Source organism: Semicossyphus pulcher, unplaced genomic scaffold (genome assembly GCF_022749685.1).
Source record: "Semicossyphus pulcher isolate SPU_LCO1_2020_fin unplaced genomic scaffold, fSemPul1.0.p SCAF_24, whole genome shotgun sequence".
In the NCBI taxonomy this organism is placed as follows: Eukaryota; Metazoa; Chordata; class Actinopteri; order Labriformes; family Labridae; genus Semicossyphus; species Semicossyphus pulcher.
This window is the reverse complement of record NW_027211698.1, coordinates 15,073,900-15,100,703: the sequence shown is the minus strand read 5'-3', so window position 1 is coordinate 15,100,703 and position 26,804 is coordinate 15,073,900. Positions and strand designations below refer to the sequence as shown.

The window sequence follows — 26,804 nt, the reverse complement described above, 5'->3', positions numbered from 1 at the left end:
TTTTGTTCTTTATTTTTAAGATTAAAAATGTATTCAGTGTTGTCCAGTAGAAAAGCTAGTCACAGATCACTCTTTGTAATCCCTGTTCAGTTTGCACTAAAAAGATGCAACACTGTTTCAGAGAATAAATGGTCTTCAGCTGATAAAGGATGGTCTTACACCTGTGACTAAACGTATTAAAACTTGGGCCCACCTGAAACATAAACTGAAGCTTAGAACTTTTCAGATTAAACATCCATTATGGATTTGAGGTTTCTGTGATCTGTACAGTAATCTCTGAGTGGGTTAAATAACATCTGCTGTGGTTAATGTGTCTATTTAGGACCAGGCTAAATCCTGGTGCAGCAGCAGGTTGAATAGTGGGATGTTTAAGTATTTTATTTCTGGATTAGAAGTGGAGGGTCAAACAGACTGAAAAGGGACAAGAATTAATTATGATCTCATGTAATCATCTGTATTGAACCTACAACATTAATTCCCTATTGAAATTAAACCCTTTGAGATTTGCTTAATATACCTGATAACTCCTAGCGTATTGCATATATCCTCAACGTCATTAGGTACATCTAAACAGGACAGTTGGAGTTCACATACTGAGCTCTTATTTTGAAAGTATACTAAAATGGCTGCTGAAAGACAGCAGTAAAATGTTGGAGTACAGAAAGTCACAGAAGTCACAAGTGATTGCAGCACTTAAACACGAAAAGATTTATTTAAGATCTCACAGATACAAAATAGCTTTTCTTCTGTCATAGAATAGCATTTCTTTATTTTTTTGTATTTTTTTTATTCATTTTCTGATTGCATGAGGTATACAACAATATATATTAATCCAGGGACATAAAATGATCTGAATGGCACACAAAGAGGTCGTACGTATGTTTGTGTTTTCTGCAGGAGTTGGCCGTGATGAGAGGACAGGAAGCTACAGGCTGAGCAGGAAGTGGAAACAATCAATGCTCACCACCTTCAAAAACATCTCTTGTGACAAGTGACTTTGCCTTTTAATAAATTGAATTTTCTGGCTTTTTGGAATCTTTTAATTACTTTAAACTCTACTTTTTATAATTTTGCTTCCTCACTGAGACAAACCGATCACGCTGTCCCAACAGCAGCACTATTTCAACAAACTTCAACCACATATAAGAGGAAAAATTAAGTTTCTGCTTTAATCCGAGTTAAATTGGAGAATAGCTACTAAAATATCAGACAGGATTTCTGTACAATCTGATGTCTTAATAGCTTGTGGCGTGTTCACATTCAGTCAGATGGGTCAGAAAATGCACTCAGATTAGGAAAGCACAGATGGATCTGCTGTTTTTAATTTACGATGCTTGACAGTGGTTTTAATGTATTTTATCTATAGACTCATCTTTATTTATATAGAGACAAGCTGAGAAAACCAATTAAAAGAGCTGGACAGTATTTTATTTATGAGTTTAGACCAAATCTTGATTAATATTTCAGTGCTATGCAATAGCTTACATAGACTTTAAATGAAAAAGACAAAATTATTTCCATGTAATCAAAGTGTAATTTTGCTTTATTTCTTACACGTTCATGCTTAATTTGTGTGTTAAAATTGTGAAAATATATTTAAACAGTGTCATAATATTATTCTGATAGGTCCCATGCATGTACTAAACAAAGGGTTAGGGTTAAAAAGAAAAAGAAACAAAATTGACTGGTAAAATGTCTGAGGGGTAAATGGTTAAGGTTTTTAAATCTTTAATTTAAACATATTATATTTTTATATTCCTAGTTTAACTTACCTTCAAATTCGCTTAAAATGCAGCTATTTATTTCCATCTAAATGTCCCTGAACGCATTATATCTTTGCCACAAACCCTTAAAACACCAGATATAGGATACAGGATTCTTCCAGACCTTAAATCATCTGATAGTAAGTTTGATATTTTTTACATTTAACATTATTTATTCTTCAACCTGATAGTCATCATTGTCACCACAGCGAGAGAAGGCAGGTAAGACAGGAGTCAGAGTGGGAGAGTCAAAGCAGACAGGAGGCCGGTCTGGGTCGTACTGGTTTAACTGGGGCAGACAGGAGGCTGGTCTGGGTTGTACTGATTTCACTGGGGCAGAGCTTTGAGGATGGCGTTGACCTCCTCTGCTACGGCGGTCAGAGCAAACTCAAACTGGTCCTGGAAACAATAAGAAAGACAGATTTACAAATGCAGAAATAATTTAATCAATCACCTGCAGCTACTTTTAAGATTTTTTAGTATTTATGTATAAATTGGTTAATTGTTATTGGTTAATTGTTATAATTAATTATTTCATAAAGGGCTGCCCCAGAGTCCACAATTAGTGATCTCGATACGTTTCGGTGAAGGGAAAGACTGAAAAGCTTGGAAACTTGCTGCTCAGGTGTCTGGCCGAGTAGCTCGGTGGCATAGAGGGATGCCCCAGAGCCTGAAGGTCATCAGTTCAATCCTTATCGGTGCCTGGGGGATTTTGAAGCCAGTGTCCAAAGGAAAGACTGAAAAGCTTGGAAACTTGCTGTTCAGGTGTCTGGCGGAGTAGCTCGGTGGCATAGAGGGATGCCTCTGAGCCTGAAGGTCGTGAGTTCAATCCTTATCGGTGCCCAGGGAATTTTGAAGGCCAGTGTCCAAAGGAACGACTGAAAAGCTTGGAAACTTGCTGTTCAGGTGTCTGGCCGAGTAGCTCGGTGGCATAGAGGGATGCCCCAGAACCTGAAGGTTGTCAGTTCAATCCTTATCGGTGCCTGGGGGATTTTGAAGCCAGTGTCCAAAGGAAAGACTGAAAAGCTTGGAAACTTGCTGTTCAGGTGTCGTGCCGAGTAGCTCGGTGGCATAGAGGGATGCCTCTGAGCCTGAAGGTCATGAGTTCAATCCTTATCGGTGCCTGGGGGATTTTGAAGCCAGTGTCCAAAGGAAAGACTGAAAAGCTTGGAAGCTTGCTATTCAGGTGTCTGGCCGAGTAGCTCGGTGGCATAGAGGGATGCCCCAGAGCCTGAAGGTCGTCAGTTCAATCCTTATCGGTGCCTGGGGGATTTTGAAGCCAGTGTCCAAAGGAAAGACTGAAAAGCTTGGAACCTCTGTTCAAGTGTCTGGCCGAGTAGCTCGGTGGCATAGAGGGATGCCCCAGAGACTGAGGATCGTGAGTTCGATCTTATCGGTGCCCAGGGAATTTTGAAGGCCAGTGTCCAAAGGAACGACTGAAAAGCTTGGAAACTTGCTGTTCAGGTGTCTGGCCAAGTAGCTCGGTGGCATAGAGGGATGCCCCAGAGCCTGAAGGTCGTGAGTTCAATCCTTATCGGTGCCTGGGGGATTTTGAAGCCAGTGTCCAAAGGAAAGAGTTAAAGGCGCTAGGAGAAGATGTTCAAGTGTGAAGGGTATCGGTGGCGTGGTGGACTAATTCGTGACCATAAGAGGCACCTGTGGGCAAGTGCCAGGTTCGAATCCCACCCGTGGCTGGCACCTGGAGCGCAAGTGCAAGTCCTGCAGTAGCAGGGTCAGGAGGGGGCCGTGTCTCCTCCCGGAGTTTCGTAGAAGTACAAAGGGGGGGTTATGCAACAAAAACCCAGCAATGGCTGAAATATTGGGGGAGGAGCAGTCGGGGGGGAGGAGCAGTCGGGGGGGAGGAGCAGTGGGAGGAGCAAAAGGATGGGGGGAAAAAAATGTTTAATTTGTAATGAAACAATCACTTGCACTTGTTGTGGTAAGGCCGCATGCAACCGCCATGGGTGCTGGGTCTTGGGGTGCCGTTATATACTCAGTGCTTGTTATATACTTACCTTGGTGCGAACCATTCCGGGCCGCTGGTCTCGAACATGCTCCAGGGTAGCAGCGATGTCAATCTCTTTCACACCTGCAGGAGAACAGAATCACACATGTATTTTGTGATCAATCAGAAAACAACATGATCTGGCCCAAACCAGATTTCTTTCTTCATGATTGAATATGAATAACATAAAAAACTTTACCTTTAGCCATGCGGTTCAGGACCATGTCAATCAGGATGTAAGTCCCAGTGCGGCCTGTGCCATCACTATGGAAAGAACACAAAGCAAACTTGTATTTAGTTATGATATTAAACTGGAGAAATTACAAACACATTTACAGGGTTACAAGACAATACAGTATTTTATTTTTGTCTTTTTCAGAGCCAATATTAGATTTTGTGCTGCCACCAAGTGGATACCTGTGGTACTACAATGAAATGCATGTAATTCTTTGTGTGTAGCTCTGCATGAGAGGAATATTTGATTCTTTTTTTAAGGTGTTGTTATGTGATCCTATTAAAATACCTGCAGTGCACGATGATGGGGCAAGAACGTCCTCGGTAGCACTTATTCACCTTCCTGAAGAGAGATAATGAGAAAAAGAATGTTGTGTTAAAGTAAAACATAACACAGCAGTAAGGGGAAGATATAGGGCATACAAGCAACATTTTTTAGTAAATTTTAAGTAAGTGAAAATAAAACAACATGCACTGAACACATGTGCTAATTTGCATAGAAAGATAGATAGATAGATAGATAGATTGATAGGTTAGGGTGAGGGGTTAAAAAGGGGGTTTCGGCGATGGACCTCCTGCTGCAGCCACATCAGTCCATGATCATTTTTGTGACTATGCAACTGGACCCAGACTACTAGCTGCAAACCACAAGAATGACACAGACAGATATGTTCAAAATAAAGCCGACCTCCATCGCACAGGGGGGAGGAGGGAAGAAAGGGAGGAAGGGAGAGATGGAGGAGAATAATGGTGAACAGACAGGTTCACAGTAATCGCCCTAAACTTAAAAAAAGAACTCAACTGAAATATTTATGAGGACATGCAGAGCCAGAGTAGCAGTACCTGCGGAAGTCCAGCAGGGGGCGTGTGGAGGTGGGGATGCCCTGAGCCGGCCAGCTGAGGAAGTGGAACTGAGTGAGTGTGCGGGTCTCCTGCGTCTGGACGTTTTTCAGGTAGAAGCTCCGCACCAGGAAGTCATTACACCAGATGTGTTCAGACACCAGGTTCACCTGGAAAAATACAGCTGCTGAATGACTCTGCTCCCTCAGACATTTTAACACACACACACACACACACACACACACACACACACACCTCTTACCTCATAGATGTGGTAGAGGGATGAGCCCTCATCAGGCCAGTAGCGGTCACACTGTTTCTCTCCGTCCTCCACCAGAGCTGACATCATCACGATAACAGTGCAGCCGTTCTCCCAAACCATCTATGACATGAGAAAGAAGGTCATTAAACCTCAGTCTGAAACATACACCAGCTGATCCACAAGTACTTGGTGCACAGGAAAAACATTTTTTTTCAATTTTGGGATTTTCCTCGCTGACAGTCTCTTTCACAAACATAAAATATGAATCAACATTTTATTTGACGTCTCACTGACCTGCCAGAAGTCAGAGATGGTGTGCGACAAGGGGCCCTGGGTGGCGATGTAGGCCGGCATCCGGGGGTCGTGCTCAATCTGAAAGGAGGTGAGGGAGGGGGATGAGAGGTTATTCAGGGTCAAGATCAAAGGTCACCTCAGGGGCTTAACACTGATGCTGTGCCAAAATTACCTGGATGGAAATCTCCAATATGCATAGAAACTTTTAAAATGCGAATCTGTTAAACAGCGAGTCAAACATGAGATTAGAGGAGCAGTGTGGAATCCATGGTGACTACCAAACACTTACTATGGTGCTGGCGTTGATGTAGTCAGAGCGTGAAGGGTTGATCTCTGGCTTCAGCTTCACCCTCGAGTGGTCGTCTATAAGGACAACAGTGACATGTAACCCCTCAGAATCCACATCCCCCACCTTTCCCCCTTGAGAAGCTTTAATGTTGTTCATCTTCGTAACATCATATAAAGGTCATTTTGTTTTATATTAATATTCTTGATAATCTACGTATTTCTGCATTATTTCAGTCACAGTTTCCCCCCTTGCTTTGCCTTAAGGTTCACATACAACTTTCTGACTCTTTCTATTGTTAGTGAAGCAGCCGCAGGCACTCACAGGGCACAGAGTCAGGGCAGCGGTTCTTCTTAGCGTTGGCGTCGCTCTGGGCCACAGAGACGGTGCTGGGCTCGGCCTGGTAGGAGCACAGAGCCTCCCACTCCTTCATTAAACGGTCCTTGTTCCTCAGGTGGTCCTCCATGTAGGCCTGAGACAAATATTTGGTATAAAAAAGTTTGAAGTAATGTAAGAGTTTCTTTCAAAAAGTCACAGATGGATGGTAAAGCATGCAGACACATACAGAAATAAAAGAAAGACACTACGAGGAATAGGTGAACTGGCCAGAATTATAATTTAACCTCAGGTAACACCTGAGTGATCACATGATCCACACTGACCAGTATCATGTGACCAGTGGAGATGTCCATGTTGGCCTGCGCCGGCTCCTCGCACCACGACGGTGTGCTGCTGTGCGAGCTCGGACTGGGCTGGGCTCCATCGCTGAACTGGGACGACACGCTGCTGACCCTCGAGTCTGCACTTCCACCTCCTGCTGCTCCTGCTCCTCCTCCGACCACGGCAGCACCTCCTCCGACCGCGGCTGCACCTCCTCCTCCACTTGCTCCTCCCACAGCGCCGAGGGCAGCAGCTTCCAGGCGTCCGAAGGCTCCTTTGGAGGCCATGTGCTGGCGACACAGGTCCTGGTGAGCCAGGTGTGCATGCATTGTGTTGTTATTGACTCTCATTAACACATATTTTATCTGCTTTTATTGTATTCAACTTAAAGTTTCGTATTATATTAATTTTTGATTTGTATAATGACCTTTAAACCTATTATGACGCATTTTAAGCTATTTGGAGGCTCCGTTTTGTCCTCTGCCAACTTCTGAGGAAAGTACCTGGCTCTTTAGCTGCTAAATGTTAGCTTATTGTGTCTATTTTATGTTTGAACACAGTGAGAAACTGGTGCATTCACTTGAGTACAGTACATTTTTGTGAGATATGCATTCTTATCTGTAGACCCCCTCACCTGGTACTCCTGGTGGCTGAAGCTGCCCCCCTCTGGTCCCAGCCCCAGCTTCTTGGCAGCCAGCCGGTGGGCGTGGTGACGCAGGCAGGCGATGGTCATGGCCGCCACCAGGATGCTGCCGAAGCAGGCCATGGCCATCAGTGTGGCGAACACCCAGCGAGAGCCTGGCTGGACTCTGGTCGCCAGGGGCAACGCCTTCCCATCATTCCTCTGAAGAAGCAAAGGTCAAAGAAATATAATCAAATCATCCCTTCACATTAGTTTTACAAACTCACACACGTCTGAGCACAAAGTTAATTCATGAGGTGGCACTAAGAAGCTACAGCTGAATAAAAGGAAGTGTAAAGAAGAGGAGAAGGAGGAGGAGGTATCTCTTTATTTCTTTCTTACTTTTGAACACATTATATTTAATTGTATTTATATTTGCATGTGTATTTTTGTTTGATTAATCAGTTTATCATGTTAAGCAATTTACTGCTAGATCTCTCTTCCTCTTGACACACTACCTCACTTAATTTCTCCTCTTTCCTTCCTCCTTTTCTCTTTGAAAGGTTTCTCTCCCCTCTGACTTTCTCTCCCCGTCCTTTTGAATCTTCCGCTCTCCTCCTCCTCCTGTCCCTGGATGAATTGTCTCTCTTGACCTTTCAGACCTCCTCCTTCCTCTATGTGGGCTCAGGAATGTGAGGCTGTGTGTGTGTGTAGTATATGAAAGACATTACAGTTGAGCTGGGGGGGTGTACAAAGGGTATTTCACCTGCTAGTATAAAGGGGCCCAGAGGGGTTCAGAGTGAAACAGGAGAAAAAAAGACAATGGATGACCGCGCTGCATGTGGTTAAAGGACAAAAGTGGATGTAAGGAGGTTCGCTGCTTTATAATCTCATCACAGCTCAAGTATTCTTCTTCTGTCTTTAATTTATGGCGAAACAAGATGACACAAAGAAACAGCTCATTTATCACTGCTCATAACACAAGATTAATCATTCAAAAAGGGATTTCATATTTTTTCACTAATAAAAGCTAGATACATTAAAAGCCAACCTATATTGGAGCAGGTAAAGATATGCTTATAAAAAACAACATAAAGAAGGAATATGTCACACTCTAAATTATATAAAGAATATCACAGAAATGTCATCTTAAACTGAAAATTCAGAGTACAGGTCACAGTATCATACGGGCATTCAAAGATGATATAGATAATATAATATAATATAAAACGATAAACGTAATTGCTATGAATCAGTTTAAGCTAAAACATGTCACATGAAAACTGACTGACTACTGAGCACAAACACAAGGTCTTTATATTATAAAGAATATTCAAGGAATGTGATCCAAACACTATAACAAAGCACATAAAGGCCAAAACAGGTTCTATTTAGTGTTTAGATACAAGAAGCGTATACAGTAGGAATATTAAACAGAAAACATCAATCTTTAAGGACAAAAGGACACTAAAAACTCATTATTAAATCATCTTTGTAAGAATATCGCACTTGTTCCCACGGGAGACAAGTGATCAACGAGCGAAAGTGTCGTTAATATTTCCTTATAACTTCCGCTTTAACAGTTTAAATATTAAACTCTTGGTGATTAATAATTAAGTATTAATTAGCGGCGGTAGCTGGAGCAGTTAATTCGTGTTTCCACTCACCAAACGCACGATGCAGAGCAACTTTTCCTGACCTCCTGCAACTCTCACATGGATCCAGACCCGAGATAAACAAAGTGTCAAGTTAGACTGAATTCAAACAAACTGGACTTCCTGGGCTGACTTTCAAAATAAAAGTGTATGACTAATAGTAGAATTTCTTATGAAAGATCCTTTTCCAGATCGCGATCTCTTACATTTAGGAATTTATTATGGAAACTAAGTACATTTTATAGAGAAATTCAGTAAATTTTAAGGTCCTTGTATTTCCCTTTAGTATTGGCATTCATAGCACAAACCCAACTGTAATAATTTAGATTAACAATAACAATAACTTTATTGATCCCCAAAGGGAAATTCACTTGTCTGGCATCTCATCTACCATTTACTGAAATGAAACATGGTTGTACTAATTTACTGAATGTGCACAACCTAAACATCTACAGCAATAACATACAACGTGTAAATTAAACAGGAGTAATTTAAATATGAACAACATCAAATGTAATAGTTAAAAGCTGAAAGGGGACAATTTTATGTGCCCTATTTGTCATACTTTAAGTAGGCCTACATATTGGTAATATGGTTTCAATGCGGAGTTTTTTCAAAGTGTGGTATTAGTACCTTTACTTCAGTAAAGGCTTCTGAATACTCCCTCCACCACCCACCTCTCCAACACCGCTCTGCAGCACCTTCAGGCCCGTCTCAGACTCCAGGAAGTTCTTCTCTGCAACTGCACAAACAAAACATCAAAATAATGACGACAATATTTCTGTAAATCTTAAATCTATTACTGATTTATTTAATCTAAGTATTCTAAGTACTACAATCCAGGTGTAGCTGTGTTTACCTGCTTTGTCGGCCACTTCTCCAGCTGTCAGGTTGTTGGAGTTGGGTCTGATCCTGAAGGTGATCGCTGGTCCGACCACGCTGCAGAGCGAGAACACAGGAGCAGATACAAACTTATACACAGTGCAGGAACACAACTTCTGACTTCTTCTCAACACTGTACTTAAATACAAATATAAGGTACTTTACTTCAGTCCTTTCTTTTTAAGCCACTTTGTACACCTACTCCACTTTTTATTCTGTCTGTTATTACTGATCCTTTCTTATTTTAGATGTCTTATTCATCCATTTTATCCTCACATTAATATATCATGTATTTCTGAATACACTTGTGCAGATAATTTGTGTGTTTTAGTGTAATGCAAACCATCCAAGTGGGATGAATAGAGTTTTTGAATCAAAAGTAAAATTGAGACATAATTTAGTTGGGCTTTAAGAAGACTTTTCATCACTTTAAAGTTTCTACAAGGTCTGTTTTCTGCTTTTGGAACTCAGTTTTCACTTTAGGTCGAAGGTCAGGGGTCAATGCCGGGTTGAAAGAGTAGACCCAGCAGGAACAGGGATGATCAGAATAAAAGCAGTGAAGCTCTCAGCTCCAGCAGGTGTTACATCTCATGTGGTGTTCAGGCTCCACAATCAGCTCAGGAAAGATTGAGGTTAATCCCATGAAATAAAAGTCAGCGATCCAGTAAATGAGCTCAGAAAAGGCGGGTCAGGAGGCAGCGGGTCATCAGAGCGGGGATCGAACATGTTTGTGAGCGTTCAGGACCGTCCTCGCTCCTACCTGATGGTGATGAAGGAGGCGGGGGAGAGGCCGCTCCTCTCAGACAGACGCTCCAACAGTCGCACCCCGTCGTTCAGACTGAGGGGGCTGCGGTGACAAAACGCACACATTCACAGACACAGACAAACACAAATAAACAAACACATAATTTCTAATTTTCCTTCTAATTTCATCTTCATATTTTTTCTTCTGTTCTTCTCTCCTTACTTCCTCTATTTCTTCTCTTTCTATCTCTTTGTTATTGTCTTCAGTCTTCCTGGTTTGTTTCCTTACACTGTGTCTCATTTTCCTCTCTATTTACCTCCTTTACTTTTCCTCTTTTACTTCCTTTCCTTCCTTTCTGACATATACTGATTTTTCTTTTCTTTCCACGTGTCTCCTCCTTCTTCTTTGCTATTTGGCAGTAGGTATAGATTTCACAGGACCCTGAATGTTAAGCCCACATGTCCAGCGGCAGAGGACTATTATTTTGATAAACCACAGGCAAATGAGTAATAGGTGCAACAAAGCCTCTGGTAAAGTAGGTGGTGCATTCCTGTGGAGGACACAGAGATCCCCACTTCTCATCCTTTCCTTCCTAACCCTAAAGCATGGAAACTGATTGGGTAAGTCTTAAAGTTGTGCTGCTTTTGTTTCCTTAAGAAATGTAAGTTCTGCTCAGTTACTCACACGCAGTATTAATCTGCCTCACTGTTAGATAATAAAGAAGTCGCCTCCAGGTTTTGTGCGTCAGAGCTGATTCATTGAATTCATCAGCTTCAGTCAAAATTACATTTTGTGTAAAACAATTACATTCATCATTTTGCCACCTTCTTTCTTTTCCTAATGGATTTAAATTTGCTCCTAACTGAACTTTTTTTATTTCCTATTTTTCCACTTTCACTCTCCTTCTTTCCTACTCATCTTTTTTTCACTTCCTCCTCTTCTTACTGTCCTTCCTTTGACTTTCTCTGTTCCTGCTATCCTTCCCTTTGCTCATATCCTGTCCTTCTTTCAGCTGATCTCAGTGCATGAGAATCTTTCTCTCTTAACTTTTTGTAACTGCTGCGGATCAAAACTAAGACTGCAGCACTTGTAACTAATACTGCAGGTTCTACTTCAGGTACTTTCAGGTAAGACTTTTGAGAGCTTCATCTGATCTGTTCCTGTCCACACACATATAAGAACTCAAAGACAACACAAGAACATACAGAACTGGACACCACATTCACTCACACACAGGAAGTCGCTCTGATTGGTTGACACACACAGGGAGGAAATGAAGATATTTACCTCTGATTGGTGACGATGTAGCCGAACTCCTCTGCTTTGGCTGCTGGTTTTTCCTGTTGGGCAGCTGCAGCGGGATGAGGAGAATCTTTCTGGGCTTCCTCTGGTTTGGGGGGCTTGGTGTTGGAGGGTGGAGCCTCAGGGGCAGCCATCTTGTACGCCATCGAACCCTCTGTCATCTGATGGTTGACATTTATTCAAAGGAGTATGTTTATACTTTTAGTTAGTTTTAAAAATCTCTTTAAGGAATCTGTTTTTAACAACAAAGGAATCATAACACAATTAGGAAAAGAGAAATATTAACTGCATTTTGTGACTCTTTCAGGCACAGATGATGTATTTTGTCAGGATTATATAGTTTGATTACCATATATATCTTGCTCTTTGTCATAATGGTGAATTTCTCCTCTTAGCTGACAGAAACGTTCAGATGTTTGTGGTTTAATAAGACCAAAACAGATGTGAGATGCTCACCTTCCTCCCTTTGTCAGCGTTGTTTCCGTATTTATCTGAATAGTGAACACAAACATGATACACTCAGAAATACAGCAGGGCAAAGGGTATTTATATTTGGAGTGTCATTGTGACGACGGCTGCAGATTTTACATCAGGAATGCAATCACATCAGAAACATGCTGAACCTCAGAGCTGACTCACCTTTGGTCTGTTTGTGTCCGTAGGAGCTGTCGAGCTGCAGCTGCTTCATAGCAGCTGGCAGGTTGCCTCTCTGCTCGGGGGACAAATCCTTCATGTCCAGGCCGTAGTGATCGAGCAGCAGAGCCAGCCTCTGCAGAGAGCGCTCTGAAAAACAGATTGATGAGCTCGGAAATACTGATGGTGATCTTTACTGCCACTTTACATTTTGTGAACGGCTTTTTACTCCACAGTTGAAGTTACTGGTTTTATATGATTTAGATTTTACACTTGGAAGAAGACATTTTATTTGAGTAAAAATAGCCAAACCAAAGAAAAGAAAAACTCCTCCTTCACAAGAGAGATTAGAGATTTGAATCAAAATGCACAAAACTTTTCTCTTTCTGCATATCTTTACTTCCTCTCTCACCATCCAGTCCTGACAGGGCATCGTACTCTTCCTGCGCCTTCTTCTCTGCCTGCTCCTGTTGCTTGCTGAGCTGAGAAACCTGGGAAACGTAGTCCTCACCGTAGTCCAGAGGGAAGTCCAGCTCCGGAAAGAAAGAGGAGGAGGATGATGAGGAGGACAGCGGAGAAGGAAATCCTGCCGCAGCGGCTGCTGCTGCTAAAGCCCCTCTTTGGCGAGAGAGGGGCTGCACAGGGGAGGAAGAGGAAGAAGAAGAGGAAGATGAGGAAGAGGAGGAGGAAGGGGAGGTGAGGTAAAAGGACACCAGGTCCTGGAGGAGCTGCCGGTCTCTGTCCAGAGGGTCTCCTCGGGATCTGGAGCGAGAGGGGGAGGCGAGGAGCGGGAAGGCCGGGTTATCGTCCAGAGAATTGAGGGAGCGCTCCTCCTCGTCCTGGTAGCCGTACTGCTGCTGCAAAGACAACAGAGATGTGGTTTTACTGGCCACTCGGGGGCAGAATTACTCCTCAACAGGCTGAAAAACACACACCTGTGATGTATTTTCTCTTTATAGAACAGTTCAGCCTCAAACAGCTGCGTTCTTCATTATTCAACAAATTCAACATTTTGAGACAATAGTCCATATTTGTGCCTGAACACTCTCTCCACCTGGCGGTAGGTGTATGGGTCCAGTAGGGGCGTCTGCATGTGGACGGAGGATCGTGAGGGGTCAAGGATCATGTAGTCCATGTACTGCTGCATCATCTCGGGGTCAGCTGGATCCTCGGGCACCTGAACCCTCCTCTGACTGGGGACCGACAGCCTGGACAACCTGGAAAAGACGTTTTTTTTGTTCATTTCAAAAGCCTCAAAGGCCCTAAACTGTTTGTTCCTGTCTTCTCGCTTGTGTTTTATTAATGATTTATCAAAATGACACAATGTATTGTATGTTTCCTACTGTTTGGGCGATTTCTCATGAAGTCTGGAGGAAGAGCCGACGATAGGAATGTGACTCAGCTCTCGGTTGATGATCGCCTGAGTGATGTCGTCCCTCCAGGTCAGACCTGCAACAGAAATACCAGCCATTACTCCTGTCCTGTCCGACTCTTCCCTCAGACTCCTTACTTGTTACAATAGTGAGCAAAAGTTAAAGCCTAATTCTGCTGAAGACTCAAATGTGACTGTAAAAGAGACTCACCTTGCACCATCAGGTCTTTGAGGACTTCTTGCAGCTTGTGCAGGACGGGCACGGACACCTGGTACTGGACCGGTTCTTGGTGGGGGGCCTGGCACTGACCGAATAAACCGTCTGCACAAGAAGACACAAACAAGGTTTCTTTCTGTCACTTCTGAGAACGGTTTACCAGCATGCATTCATCATCTCATCTGAATGTAAGAAAAGCACCACCAAACAGAGATTTCAAATTGTCACTTCCAGGACTTTACGATTTCGGGAATTTTTCACAGCAACGATAACTTCCTTCTTCGTCTCTGCACTCGCACAGTAAAACAGTAGAATCTGTATAATGTTACACGAACATGCATAAAGATGTTTCATTATTGGGATGGCGTCTGTCTGACTGCATAGCAGCAAAAGTTGAGTTGGTTTCAACTCTTTTTTTCGGCTTATTGATTTGCAATGGCAGAGTTATCTATGCATGCTGCTAGTTCAGGTTTTATCTGCACAGGTTCTGAGATATCTGTTTGTGAAAATTCAACAGAAAAGTACACAAACAAAACCACAGCTACCCACATTGATTGATACCACTAACAGTTGTGCCACATTTAGGAGCTTCAGGAACACGCAATGGCATACATGTTTTCCATATCGGAAAAACGCTTGTTCCCAAGCTAAAAGGTGAGTATGAATTCCTTATCCTTTGGGAGAACTGATCCTTTAAATCCTATGAAAACCCAAAGCAGCTTAACATCCAGTAGAGGCAGGTGGACACAAACAAGCTGTCCTCAGTGCACTGCTCTCCAGAGCACAGACAGAGCAGACAGAGCAGAGGTAAAACAATCAAACATTTACATGTCACTACAACAGAACACACTTCACTCTGTTTTCATATAACCGGGATAATATTTGGAGATGTGATTCTTCTTTCAACCAAAACAGCAGCTCAGTTACTTTCACATTTTAACTGAAGGAAAGAGACTTGCAAATAAACGCACATTTACACAACCACATACACAAGCATACAAGCACACATACACAACACACAGTACAATGAACACATCTACATATCTACAAACACACACTCAACTACACACATGTACACACAAATCACACACACATTGAAGGACTGTGTGTGTGTGTGTGTGTGTGTGTGTGTGTGGGCCGTGGTGAGTCATCACCTCTGTCTCCCTCCATCTCTAATCAAACACACGCACACACACACACACACACACACTCATGAGGGAGACACACGGTCGTCAGGCAAGTGATGTCACTGTTGTCATAGAGACGGCCAGGACAGGCTGCGATTGGCTGAGAGCGGTGACGAGGGAGACCTTGTTTACGTTGCACTCTCGCTCTTCTTCTCGCTCTTGTCTCTCTGTTTCTTTCACTCCGCATCACTTACCTCGCTCTCTCCACCTTTGATGCCCATGTGACGAATCTCATAGAGAAACCAGTCGTTTCTCACACACTCACATTTCAGTACCATCACACACACACACACACACACACACACACACACACACGCAGTTACTCTCGAATGACGACAGAGTAATCACATCACACAATGAGATGTAGTAGTTCAGTCTGCTGGTGTCAAACACTTCAGGTTACAGAATGTTAAATAAACCAAATGGGATGTTTGTTCATTGAAGTCTGGAATGTATTTTTCTTATTAAATCAGACAGATTAGCGATGTGTTATTTCACAAACTAGATGTTTTATCATGTAGTCTTACAAAAAGACTATGAGATGTTTTACGGCACAACATAGGTGGTTTTGTCTGCAGTCAAAATTACAGCGTTTAACACGGATTACAGACATTTGGATTGTTTTAGAGGCAGTCTGGAATTCAGTTTGTTTTACTGAAGCACACCGGAGGTTGAATGTAGATTACATATGTTTAAAGACACAAAATGAGTCCTTTCTTTGCTGACGTCTGGAATTAAATGTAGTTTTTGGCAAATATTACAAATGTTACATCGAACACATGGCAGGTCTTTCTGAAACACAATTTGGAATTTAATAGATTTCACTCAAATATGACGACAGATGTTTAATGATGCAAAATGGCCTGAGGTTTTTTTTATGCAGTCATTGAAATGAATAAATATTCCAGATGAGTAAGGGAATAAAAGTAGTTGTTGAGGTTAACAGATTATAACTCAACCTTTTCCATTCTAACATATTAGATCCTAATCCTAAAGGTTACAGATGTTTTGAGTTATAATGCTTAGGTGTTTGTATTGCAGTCTAAAATGTCACCTGTTATTCTCTCTGCCTTTTTTTACACACATTCTCACCACAAGCACTTCCTCAAAGCATCATCAGACACAAGTGTTAGACCTCAATAAAAACACTGCCCATGGTTCCTAAATGTTCCCGTTTCTGGAAGCAGGGAACATATCGTCCTCGGGCACAGAAACGTATCACCATCAATAATGCAGCTGTCCCTGAAGGCTGAGACATGCAGGTGCACGCTCGCACTCGTGCATGCTCCTGTAATGACACCCTAACCATGTTTGAACAGGAAGCAGGAAACACACTGAGGGATTACAGAGAGGCCGTTTAAAGGCAGGCTGAGTCGTGACGAATAACCAGCTCTGACTGTTTGATGGACAGAAAACACGTCACAGCTTCCTGAAGCATGCCGCTGCAGCTGGAGCCTGCTGGGATTTCACTATCGCTCCATTTACTATTCTCAACTCGCTGCATTCAGGGCACCGTAAATGCCGGCTTCCAACAGGGGAAGAAAGTGAACACGTCACCCTGACAAACCAGGATATCTGAGAAGTTTAACTGAGCTTTATGAATGAAATAGATTACAATAGACGTCACAGTTGTGTTTAAAGGGTCAGTTCAGAAAATAACGTCTCCTACCTTCTTAGTTTGTACTTGTTGAACACAGTTTTCAGGTTGTGTCACATTTCCTGATAGAAAACTAAATCCATTGAGGTCTGCAGATTATGCGGACAACTGGGACATTGACATTGTAAAGGTGATTGTAATGGGGTAGCAACAGAAGTCAAAACTTTGTCCCTGTTTTCTCACAGATCTGAGCATTTTCTTATTCTTGTATATCGTGTCTGTCATTGATTTTGTCCCTGTGCTCTTTCTGTAGCACTGGAATGTGCTGGAGAGGAATAAAGAGGCTGCAATGATATCATAAGTCATTTTCATAGTTTTTAATTTGTTTCATTTTTTTTCCATTTTTACTTTTGTCTGATGATGTGGGGTAGAGATGGTAGAGATGTTAGAGATGTTAGAGATGGTAGAGATGTTAGAGATGGTAGAGATGTTAGAGATGGTAGAGATGGTAGAGATGTTAGAGATGGTAGAGATGGTAGAGATGTTAGAGATGTTAGAGATGGTAGAGATGTGAGAGATGTTAGAGATGTTAGAGATGGTAGAGATGTTAGAGATGTTAGAGATGGTAGAGATGTTAGAGATGGTAGAGATGTTAGAGATGGTAGAGATGGTAGAGATGTTAGAGATGGTAGAGATGGTAGAGATGTTAGAGATGTTAGAGATGTTAGAGATGGTAGAGATGTTAGAGATGGTAGAGATGTTAGAGATGGTAGAGATGTTAGAGATGGTAGAGATGGTAGAGATGTTAGAGATGGTAGAGATGGTAGAGATGTTAGAGATGTTAGAGATGGTAGAGATGTGAGAGATGTTAGAGATGTTAGAGATGGTAGAGATGTTAGAGATGTTAGAGATGGTAGAGATGTTAGAGATGGTAGAGATGTTAGAGATGGTAGAGATGTTAGAGATGGTAGAGATGGTAGAGATGTTAGAGATGTTAGAGATGTTAGAGATGGTAGAGATGGTAGAGATGGTAGAGATGTTAGAGATGGTAGAGATGGTAGAGATGGTAGAGATGTTAGAGATGGTAGAGATGGTAGAGATGTTAGAGATGGTAGAGATGGTAGAGATGTTAGAGATGGTAGAGATGTTAGAGTTGGTAGAGATGGTAGAGATGTTAGAGATGGTAGAGATGGTAGAGATGGTAGAGATGGTAGAGATGGTAGAGGTGTTAGAGATGGTAGAGATGGTAGAGATGTTAGAGATGGTAGAGATGGTAGAGATGTTAGAGTTGGTAGAGATGGTAGAGATGTTAGAGATGGTAGAGATGGTAGAGATGGTAGAGATGGTAGAGATGTTAGAGATGTTAGAGATGGTAGAGATGTTAGAGATGGTAGAGATGGTAGAGATGGTAGAGATGGTAGAGATGTTAGAGTTGGTAGAGATGGTAGAGATGTTAGAGATGGTAGAGATGGTAGAGATGGTAGAGATGTTAGAGATGTTAGAGATGGTAGAGATGTTAGAGATGGTAGAGATGTTAGAGATGGTAGAGATGGTAGAGATGGTAGAGATGTTAGAGATGGTAGAGATGTTAGAGATGTTAGAGATGGTAGAGATGTTAGAGATGGTAGAGATGTTAGAGATGTTAGAGATGGTAGAGATGGTAGAGATGTTAGAGATGGTAGAGATGTTAGAGATGGTAGAGATGTTAGAGATGTTAGAGATGTTAGAGATGGTAGAGATGTTAGAGATGTTAGAGATGGTAGAGATGGTAGAGATGGTAGAGATGTTAGAGATGGTAGAGATGGTAGAGATGGTAGAGATGTTAGAGATGTTAGAGATGGTAGAGATGTTAGAGATGTTAGAGATGGTAGAGATGTTAGAGATGGTAGAGATGGTAGAGATGTTAGAGATGTTAGAGATGGTAGAGATGTTAGAGATGTTAGAGATGGTAGAGATGGTAGAGATGGTAGAGATGTTAGAGTTGGTAGAGATGGTAGAGATGTTAGAGATGGTAGAGATGTTAGAGATGTTAGAGATGGTAGAGATGGTAGAGATGGTAGAGATGTTAGAGTTGGTAGAGATGTTAGAGATGTTAGAGATGGTAGAGATGTTAGAGATGTTAGAGATGGTAGAGATGTTAGAGATGGTAGAGATGGTAGAGATGTTAGAGATGGTAGAGATGGTAGAGATGTTAGAGATGTTAGAGATGGTAGAGATGGTAGAGATGTTAGAGATGGTAGAGATGGTAGAGATGGTAGAGATGTTAGAGATGTTAGAGATGGTAGAGATGGTAGAGATGGTAGAGATGGTAGAGGTGTTAGAGGTGTTAGAGATGGTAGAGATGTTAGAGATGTTAGAGATGGTAGAGATGGTAGAGATGGTAGAGATGTTAGAGTTGGTAGAGATGGTAGAGATGTTAGAGATGGTAGAGATGGTAGAGATGGTAGAGATGTTAGAGTTGGTAGAGATGGTAGAGATGGTAGAGATGTTAGAGATGGTAGAGATGTTAGAGATGGTAGAGATGGTAGAGATGGTAGAGATGTTAGAGATGTTAGAGATGGTAGAGATGGTAGAGATGTTAGAGATGTTAGAGATGGTAGAGATGTTAGAGATGGTAGAGATGGTAGAGATGGTAGAGATGTTAGAGATGGTAGAGATGTTAGAGATGGTAGAGATGGTAGAGATGTTAGAGATGGTAGAGATGGTAGAGATGTTAGAGATGGTAGAGATGGTAGAGATGGTAGAGATGTTAGAGATGGTAGAGATGGTAGAGATGTTAGAGATGTTAGAGATGGTAGAGATGGTAGAGATGTTAGAGATGGTAGAGATGTTAGAGATGTTAGAGATGGTAGAGATGGTAGAGATGTTAGAGATGGTAGAGATGTTAGAGATGTTAGAGATGGTAGAGATGGTAGAGATGGTAGAGATGGTAGAGATGTTAGAGATGGTAGAGATGTTAGAGATGTTAGAGATGGTAGAGATGGTAGAGATGTTAGAGATGGTAGAGATGTTAGAGATGGTAGAGATGGTAGAGATGTTAGAGATGGTAGAGATGGTAGAGATGTTAGAGATGGTAGAGATGTTAGAGATGTTAGAGATGGTAGAGATGGTAGAGATGTTAGAGATGGTAGAGATGGTAGAGATGTTAGAGATGTGAGACGCTGTTTGCTTGCTTTGTGATGGACACTTAAAACTCACCATCGTTGCATAGCTGATCTCTCGGACAGAGCTTCTTTTCAAACAAACAACCTGCAGACACAAAAACAACAAATACACAGAAATGAGTCCATACTCAGAAACATTCAAAAGCAGTGTTCCTAGAAATGTATTGTCATCTCCATCTTTCAACCTTTGATGCCCACATAATGAATCCCACAGACAAAGCAACCACTTTTCACACACGTCACATCCACTCACACACTCCAGCGCTCTGTTAGATATCCAGCACACCAACCAGATATACCTTCCTGTCAGATTAAACTCAGAAACAAATCCCTATATAAGAACTAAATGTCAACCTTACACTGAAACATCAGTCTTTGAAATAACACCTAAATAAAGTTTATATAGGACATTAATACAGACCAGAATATAGCTACAATGGCATTCAATCGTGTGTTGCTAAGTGATGGGAATATATGAGTGTGTGTGTGTGTGTGTGTGTGTGTGTGGGTGTGTGTTACAGTTGACCTTTCCCGGGTCCTAATCTGTAGCGAGGCAGTAGACAGCAGCAGATGTGAAGCGGCTTGCTCTGTTCTGTTTATTTATGCCTGTTTGCGTTGGGTTTTCATTAAGGTTTTATATAATGCTGATGTGTGTTATTCATACATCCTGTGATAGCTAAAGAAAATACACTTTGTCCTGCAGTACAAGATACAACCTGCACAAACACACCACGCACACACCTCCAATCACTTCGACTCCTTCACTGCATGGGTTTAAACAGACTTCACTTCCTTTTTAATCATTGTTTCCAGCCTTGTCTTTATTCTAGAGCATCGCTGCCAGAGTGATAAAAGTCCTCGATACGTGATACTGTGACATCACTAATATGGGCGGGGACAAAAAGTGCTCCAGAGCAAAACATACTTCAGTGAGTATTAAACCGATGTCTTACCAATCTTGATTCCAGTGCAGAAACACGCCTTCTTGTTAATTTAAAGAAAAAAGATACAATATTCTTGTTTGGTTTTTTTTACATGTTTTAAGAATATAAATATTTCTAGGACTCAAATATAGATTACCTGTCTTGTAGGCAATATAAAATGTAAAGATTGCATTTCAGTTACACATTAACACTGTACTTTTACGTTTGAACCACTTCAACAAATAGATTGTGTTTAACTGGATATTACACTTTCTCATGAGCTGCAGGTGATGTATTTATAATCAGAAGTGAGAAAGTAGTTCTGGTTAGCTTTGACACATCCGACATAATGTTGCTAGAGGGCAAACAAACAGGCTGCAGGTTTAACTATTTACATACATGATTTACTGTATAATTCTAGCCACGCCCCTTAAGTGACGACACAGTCTACTGTCTGACATCTGATCTGTCTCCTGCATAAAGATGAGACCGGAAAAAATAACTAAAATGTAATTCTTTGTGAGAAAGCCAGAAGACCCTGCAGATATATCTCTGGGTTTTCTCCTCTTCTACAATCCCGTCTGACGCCTCAGGCCCAACTCAATCTGTCTTTTTCCTTTCACCTGAAATCTATAAGAAGTCAGATGGAGTATCGACTACATGACGACACAAACAAAGTGCCGGCGCTGCAGCTATCAGAAAGGGAATCTCCGTTAAACGAGGGAGCCGAGGTGCTGCTAAACATAGACCCATGGAGAGATTCTCCATCCGCCCGTCGCCTCCTCCGTCCAAACTCCACATGATGACTAATCTGTCCTCTCTCCTCCGCCCACACAGCCCTCCCTCCTTCCCTCCTGTGTTATCTCTCTGTCGCTGTCCTCCTCCCTCCTCCTCTGTGTGTTTCTAGAAGATGATCAGCTTATTTAACTCGTCCTGCAGCCTGTCCATCACTGTCATCAGTCAGATCACAATCAATCACCTCTTTAATCACAATATTACCAACTAATTACAAGAAATGTTGATGTAATTGAGCATCTAATGAGCAGACTGATAGACGCACTGTAAAAAATGATCATCCTGATCAGTAAGTTTAGCCCAGTGGTGCATGATTCAGATCCTGCAAATCCTGGATTCTGATCCTTAGTTTAGTTAAGATAATCTTTGAGAATTCCTTGAAATAAGTTGATTTGCATGTGGAATAATCAGATTGATCAGAATATCCTTTCACTTGTTCTGAGAAGACTTTAAAGCCTCTTTTGTGACTCAGTCAGAGGGAGGTTTTTACAGTGAAGTTGAATCAGCAGCAGTTTGTTACCCAGGGAGTCATAGAAACAGACTCGGCAATAAGCTCTCCTGCTCGATCCAATTTCACCTGAAAAAACAGGAAAATGACTCAACTCAGAGACTGTCCAGCTAGCAGCAGGTCTTTATGTTTCTCAGGGGAAACTCCTCCATCTTTTCTCTCACAACCTCCTTTCTTCAGCTTAAACCAATTAGAAAAAGAGAGCATAGGATCCCTCCATCACATACCAGGTTTCCTCTGTGGTTACAGCTCCATTTTGTTTTCAGTGAAGGTGTGGTTCAGTCTGAGCACGATCGCCGCCAAAACAAATGAAAGCTTAAATATGTTTAACTCCCCTACATCATCACCAAAGAGAGACATTAGGTGCCATTTTGAAGGGTTGCTTCATCACAGGTAATTCCATCACGCATACAGATCATTTTCTAGCACGCTTTGATGTTTTTAAACCTGATTTCAAAACGTGGCCTTTCATAAATTCTTCTGGTCTCCGTTAAACTCTTCTGACCTGGGGAAATAAATCCAACCTAAAGTGGCTTTTTGTTTCTTTCATAATGTATTTGCTGTTGGGGATGAAAGCAGGGAACAGATTTGGCTTTCCGACACTGAACAGCTGAGATAGTTTGGAAAGAATGCAATTTAATGCAGCCCGCAAGCATTAAAAAACAGATCTGTTTGTCTAACAAGTGTTTTACATGGAAAAGTTATAAAGATGTAAAGAAAATCAGGCTGACTCATGTTCAGCTCAATACTGAACTCCATCCTCCCTGCATCATCCTCATCAGTTTCTCTGTGTGTCGCTTTTATCGTCCATTAGCTTCCTGCCAGATTGGATCCAGTGTCACTTTCATAATGGTGCTGCTGGCATTTGTGGCCGTGTGAGCTGGTCCTCTGGTCTGCAGGCTGACAGAGGATATTTAAGGTGGAATGAGTCAGACAGGACGGAGGAGCAGAATAAAACCTGTGTGGTGCGGCTGATTGGCAGCAGAGGCAGTGAGGTTACAACCCTCCTCAGCTCAGCTAACCTTTAAACTTCTAACTTTATGCCATCTCACTCTCGCTCTGTGCCCTGCAGGCAGTATTTTAAAGGAGAAGACTTGTGATTCAATATATTCAATATTTTTTTTCTTGTCCACAAATGACATTAAACAAATAAGACAGTGTGTGTCTTCACTAACAGGTATTGTACGCCTGTTATATCTTCTTCCTCTGTGCCATTGGGCTCCATTATTGTCCAAAATGATTAAAAGTGGGGATGCATCTACCGTGGAAAATAGTCCCCAACAAACACACTGTTTCCTCCTTTTTGTTTCTTAAAAAAGTACAACTGTTTAGGTTATTATTGAGCATTTTTAAATGTGTTTTAAAAGATTTACATCTTTAAAAGGAACCAATGGGCTGAGAGCCACCAACAGGAAGTCAGAAAGTGTTGAGAGACAGTGCTGAATTTGGAACGGACAGGAGAAAAATATAGAACAATGATTTATGGTTGTAAAAAACAATTCCCTGTTTGTGTAAGGCTCTTATTACTCCGCTATATATTTTCCTTATCTTCTACACCAGGACTGTAGTGCTCTAGTATAGTCTCTGTCTCAAGATGCCTTCTCTATCATCCTGTATTTATAAGAGTCCCTGCTGCTGGCCTCCTCTGTTTCAGCCTTTGTCTTCCACACACAGATGCAAAACACTTTGATCTAAATATAAAGCTCCAAGGTAGCTTCTAACAAACAAGCATGCTCATTTCACACCTTATTTTATGCAGAAATGTGTCCAAACATCTCATTACTCTGTGGTTAACCTGCGATTGAGTGCATGAATGTTCTTTTCTTGGTTTTGCAAAGAGATTTAATAATAATGATGCAAAATAAAGGTCAGATTTATTGTGTTTTCTGCTCCTTTTACAATTATTAAAGATTGTAAAAACATCTTACTCGTACTTTGAAACGAAGAATATTAAATTGGTAGTATTTTGGGCCTTTTTTTTGCTTTGGTCTCAAGCTTGACCTCAACCTTCCATTTGGACCCCCATCTATCTCATAAAGGATTCTGATTTGGTTTCGACTTTAGTGGCTTTTTTAAATGTATTTACAGATTAATCAGCTGAGACACTGTGATAAAACATTATGATAAAAAAGGGTTCTGCTGTTCGCTCTCCGTGGTGCTGAAACACTCTGGATGGTCTCTGTCCGTGGTGCTGAAACATTGTACTGTGTTAGGGCAGACAGGAAGCCACTGTAGTAACTGTGAGCAGACGGAGCTGAGGGGTCAGTTATGAGTCATAACCGTAAATACGTCTTCCTATAATGTTGCTATAATACTGCTGCAAGGGTTTATAGTCTGCCTGCAGCACGACATGACCAGAAGTTAATGCACAGTCAAAACATTACATTTGTCCTCTTCGTCTTTTAAATTATATTTATAATATCCGACTGGCTATTGAACACAAAGGCATTTAAATACTGCAACAACAGTTAAAACAGACACTTCAAAGATGCTTTTGGCATGTGTATCTATACCTTAGGGGATAGCTTACATGCAGAAACTGAAACTGTAAATTCTTTAACTGAAGCTATGCCCCTGAAAACAGTGGATTCATGAGGTCCCTGAACTATAGTTTAACACAATGTTCGTCTCAGGGTATTAAGAATTTGTAGTTACCTTTAAAGTCAATTACTGTCTTAATGGCATCGTAATACTCTATAATATCTCTGTAATCCGCCTTATTGGGCTTTAGTCTCTCTGTGGTACCTGACAGTGAAATTATATTGACGTCAATGCCATGGATGAATAAGTGAATTTGTCCCAAGGGTCAAAAGTTCTGTTTGAAGTCACTTTTAGCAGCTGCAGAGTCGCAGATCTCAGTGGAAAGTAGAAACCTAAGATGTGTAAAATTCTATTTATCTCTTTTTAGCACAATTTTACATATTTTAACCACAGTGTGCATTAAAAGTGGCAGAGCACTTTAACTATGTTTTATAGCTTTAAATGAATAAAAACTTGCATCACTGGTTTCTTTTGATGCGGCAGTATTGTGTGTGATATCTCTGGAGTGCAGTTTCACTCTGCTTCACTTCCAGCGTGAAGGAATACTGACTATTACTATTATACATTAGTGAATTATTAAGCCATGTTATAGTTTAGATTTTTACCGTGACACCTTTTACCTGGGACCACATCCAGCATCACTCATGGGTGGGTACCTGAACATCAGGTGGGAAGGTGAAATGCTGGCAAAAACAAGATTTTCAGCTGTTATTAAGTTGCTTTTTAATCTAATTGTTATCTGAAACTTTCATTTATCTCCAGACTTATCTTCTGTCGTTTGTTATCTGCAATATGAATCTGGTAATATTCTTCTGAATTATACACAGATTAATTTAAGTGCATCAGGGAAAGTGAATAATGAATGTATAGTGAGGAGTACTATACCCCAAATGATCACCATAATATATTAATGGAGGGACACAGGGTGTTAGCAGCGAACTAAATTGACTTAATGATCTTTTATTGGCCTGTATAATGTATCTATTAGGATTCATCACAGGTGAGTTATTTAAATGATATTACAAAGCCTAATTGAGTCTGTTATCTCTGTCCTTTCTCACAATACTGCTGCAAAAATATTCTTATAATCTACGTACATGCCTACCTATGTATGTAGAAATTATAACACTTTATGGATTCCTTTCAGTGTCCTGCAGGAGAAATAGAATGACTATTGTGAGTTTTTATTGAGCTTCATGGTACATTTACTTCCTCTGTGAAATTCTTACACCTTTTAAAACATGCTTTTGCTGTGATATTTGTATTGTGGCCAATCAGGGCTGCTGTGGGTTATAAATACATGAATGAAAGATACATGAATTAAATTACTTTCTAATAAGGAATTACATTGGCTCCTTACACTTAACCACAATAAACCTTAGCCTCTCTCGCTCCCTCTCTCTCTCTCTCTCTCTCTCTCTCTCTCTCTCTCTCTCTGTGTGTGTCTGTGTGTGTGTGTTGTTGTCTTTGCAGACTGAACTACAAAATGATTCATTTGGGCAGACAGACATATTCGAGCTGACCCGTGGTCACAGCATCAGTGACGTAATTTATCGCCGGTGTAAACAGACCCGTGACGAGCAGAATATGAATTTCGCCAGGTTAAATTATTCCTACTTTGCTGCACATAAAAGGCTGAATTTACTGCGATGTCTCGCCGAAATAAAAGTAACTACAGGATGATTATAGAATAACATAATCATATGAATTTACCTTATTGTAAGATACAGAACATATTGGAACAACATAAATCCTGCTTTTTTCACAAATCCTGCATTGTGTTTTAGAGAAATCCAACCAAACATCACAGAGGAAACTGTAGATTTTATATTATTCTTAAGAAATGCCACAAGGAAGATAAAAAAGTGTTATAAGGTCACTCCAAACTCGCAGCTAAGTAAAACAGTTACTATTAGAACACGGCAACAGGGACTTGTCATCGGGTAGATCGTGATTTACGCGCCGCCCTGCGCGCCGCCTGGATGCAGTCAGTTCATTAACGGGGAAGTGCATCGGTCTCCGCCAGTGTTGGATCAGATCTGGTGCTTCTTACCGTATCGGGCGGCCGCGCCGAGCCGGCAGGAGGCGGTGAGGAGGAGGCACAGAGCTGCCCAGAGCCGCGGAGACTTCATGGTACATCCAACATCCACCGGAGCGAGGAGGAGGGAGAGCGGCCGCTGCTGCTGCACTTCTACCAGCTCTCCATCTCTGAGGAGAGGCTGCTGCTGCTGCTAGAGCACAGGACTGATGGAGAGGAAGTGTGCGAGTGTGTGTGTGTGAGAGAGAGAGAGAGAGAGAGAGAGAGGAATTGGTTGGA

General features: G+C 41.5%; 1 protein-coding gene across 1 annotated transcript; it reads right to left on the bottom strand.

Annotated features, from left to right (window-relative positions):
• Window positions 1–684: 684 nt before the first annotated feature.
• ptprnb (protein tyrosine phosphatase receptor type Nb) lies at window positions 685–26,659 on the bottom strand. The gene is made up of 22 exons (XM_069675275.1): window positions 26,541–26,659; window positions 19,755–19,805; window positions 13,767–13,877; window positions 13,527–13,632; window positions 13,238–13,400; window positions 12,596–13,040; window positions 12,190–12,333; window positions 12,007–12,041; window positions 11,536–11,711; window positions 9,481–9,560; window positions 9,299–9,363; window positions 6,979–7,188; window positions 6,347–6,649; window positions 6,009–6,156; window positions 5,688–5,761; window positions 5,399–5,476; window positions 5,105–5,224; window positions 4,846–5,012; window positions 4,292–4,345; window positions 3,968–4,032; window positions 3,779–3,852; window positions 685–2,162 (listed from the first exon to the last, which is right to left on the bottom strand). The coding sequence occupies exons 1-22, from the start codon at window positions 26,617–26,619 to the stop codon at window positions 2,091–2,093; spliced, it is 2,820 nt and encodes a 939-aa protein (XP_069531376.1). The 5' UTR covers window positions 26,620–26,659; the 3' UTR covers window positions 685–2,090.
• Between the last annotated feature and the right edge of the window lie 145 nt (window positions 26,660–26,804).

Excerpts from the sequence above, each read along its gene's own strand:
- ptprnb (XM_069675275.1), bottom strand. The coding sequence starts at position 26,619 with ATGAAGTCTCCGCGGCTCTGGGCAGCTCTGTGCCTCCTCCTCACCGCC. Across the intron at positions 12,334-12,595 it reads TGCCCTGTCAGGACTGGATG|AGCGCTCTCTGCAGAGGCTG; the intron begins GTGAGAGAGGAA and ends TCTGTTTTTCAG. Across the intron at positions 11,712-12,006 it reads ACGCTGACAAAGGGAGGAAG|ATGACAGAGGGTTCGATGGC; the intron begins GTGAGCATCTCA and ends GTCAACCATCAG.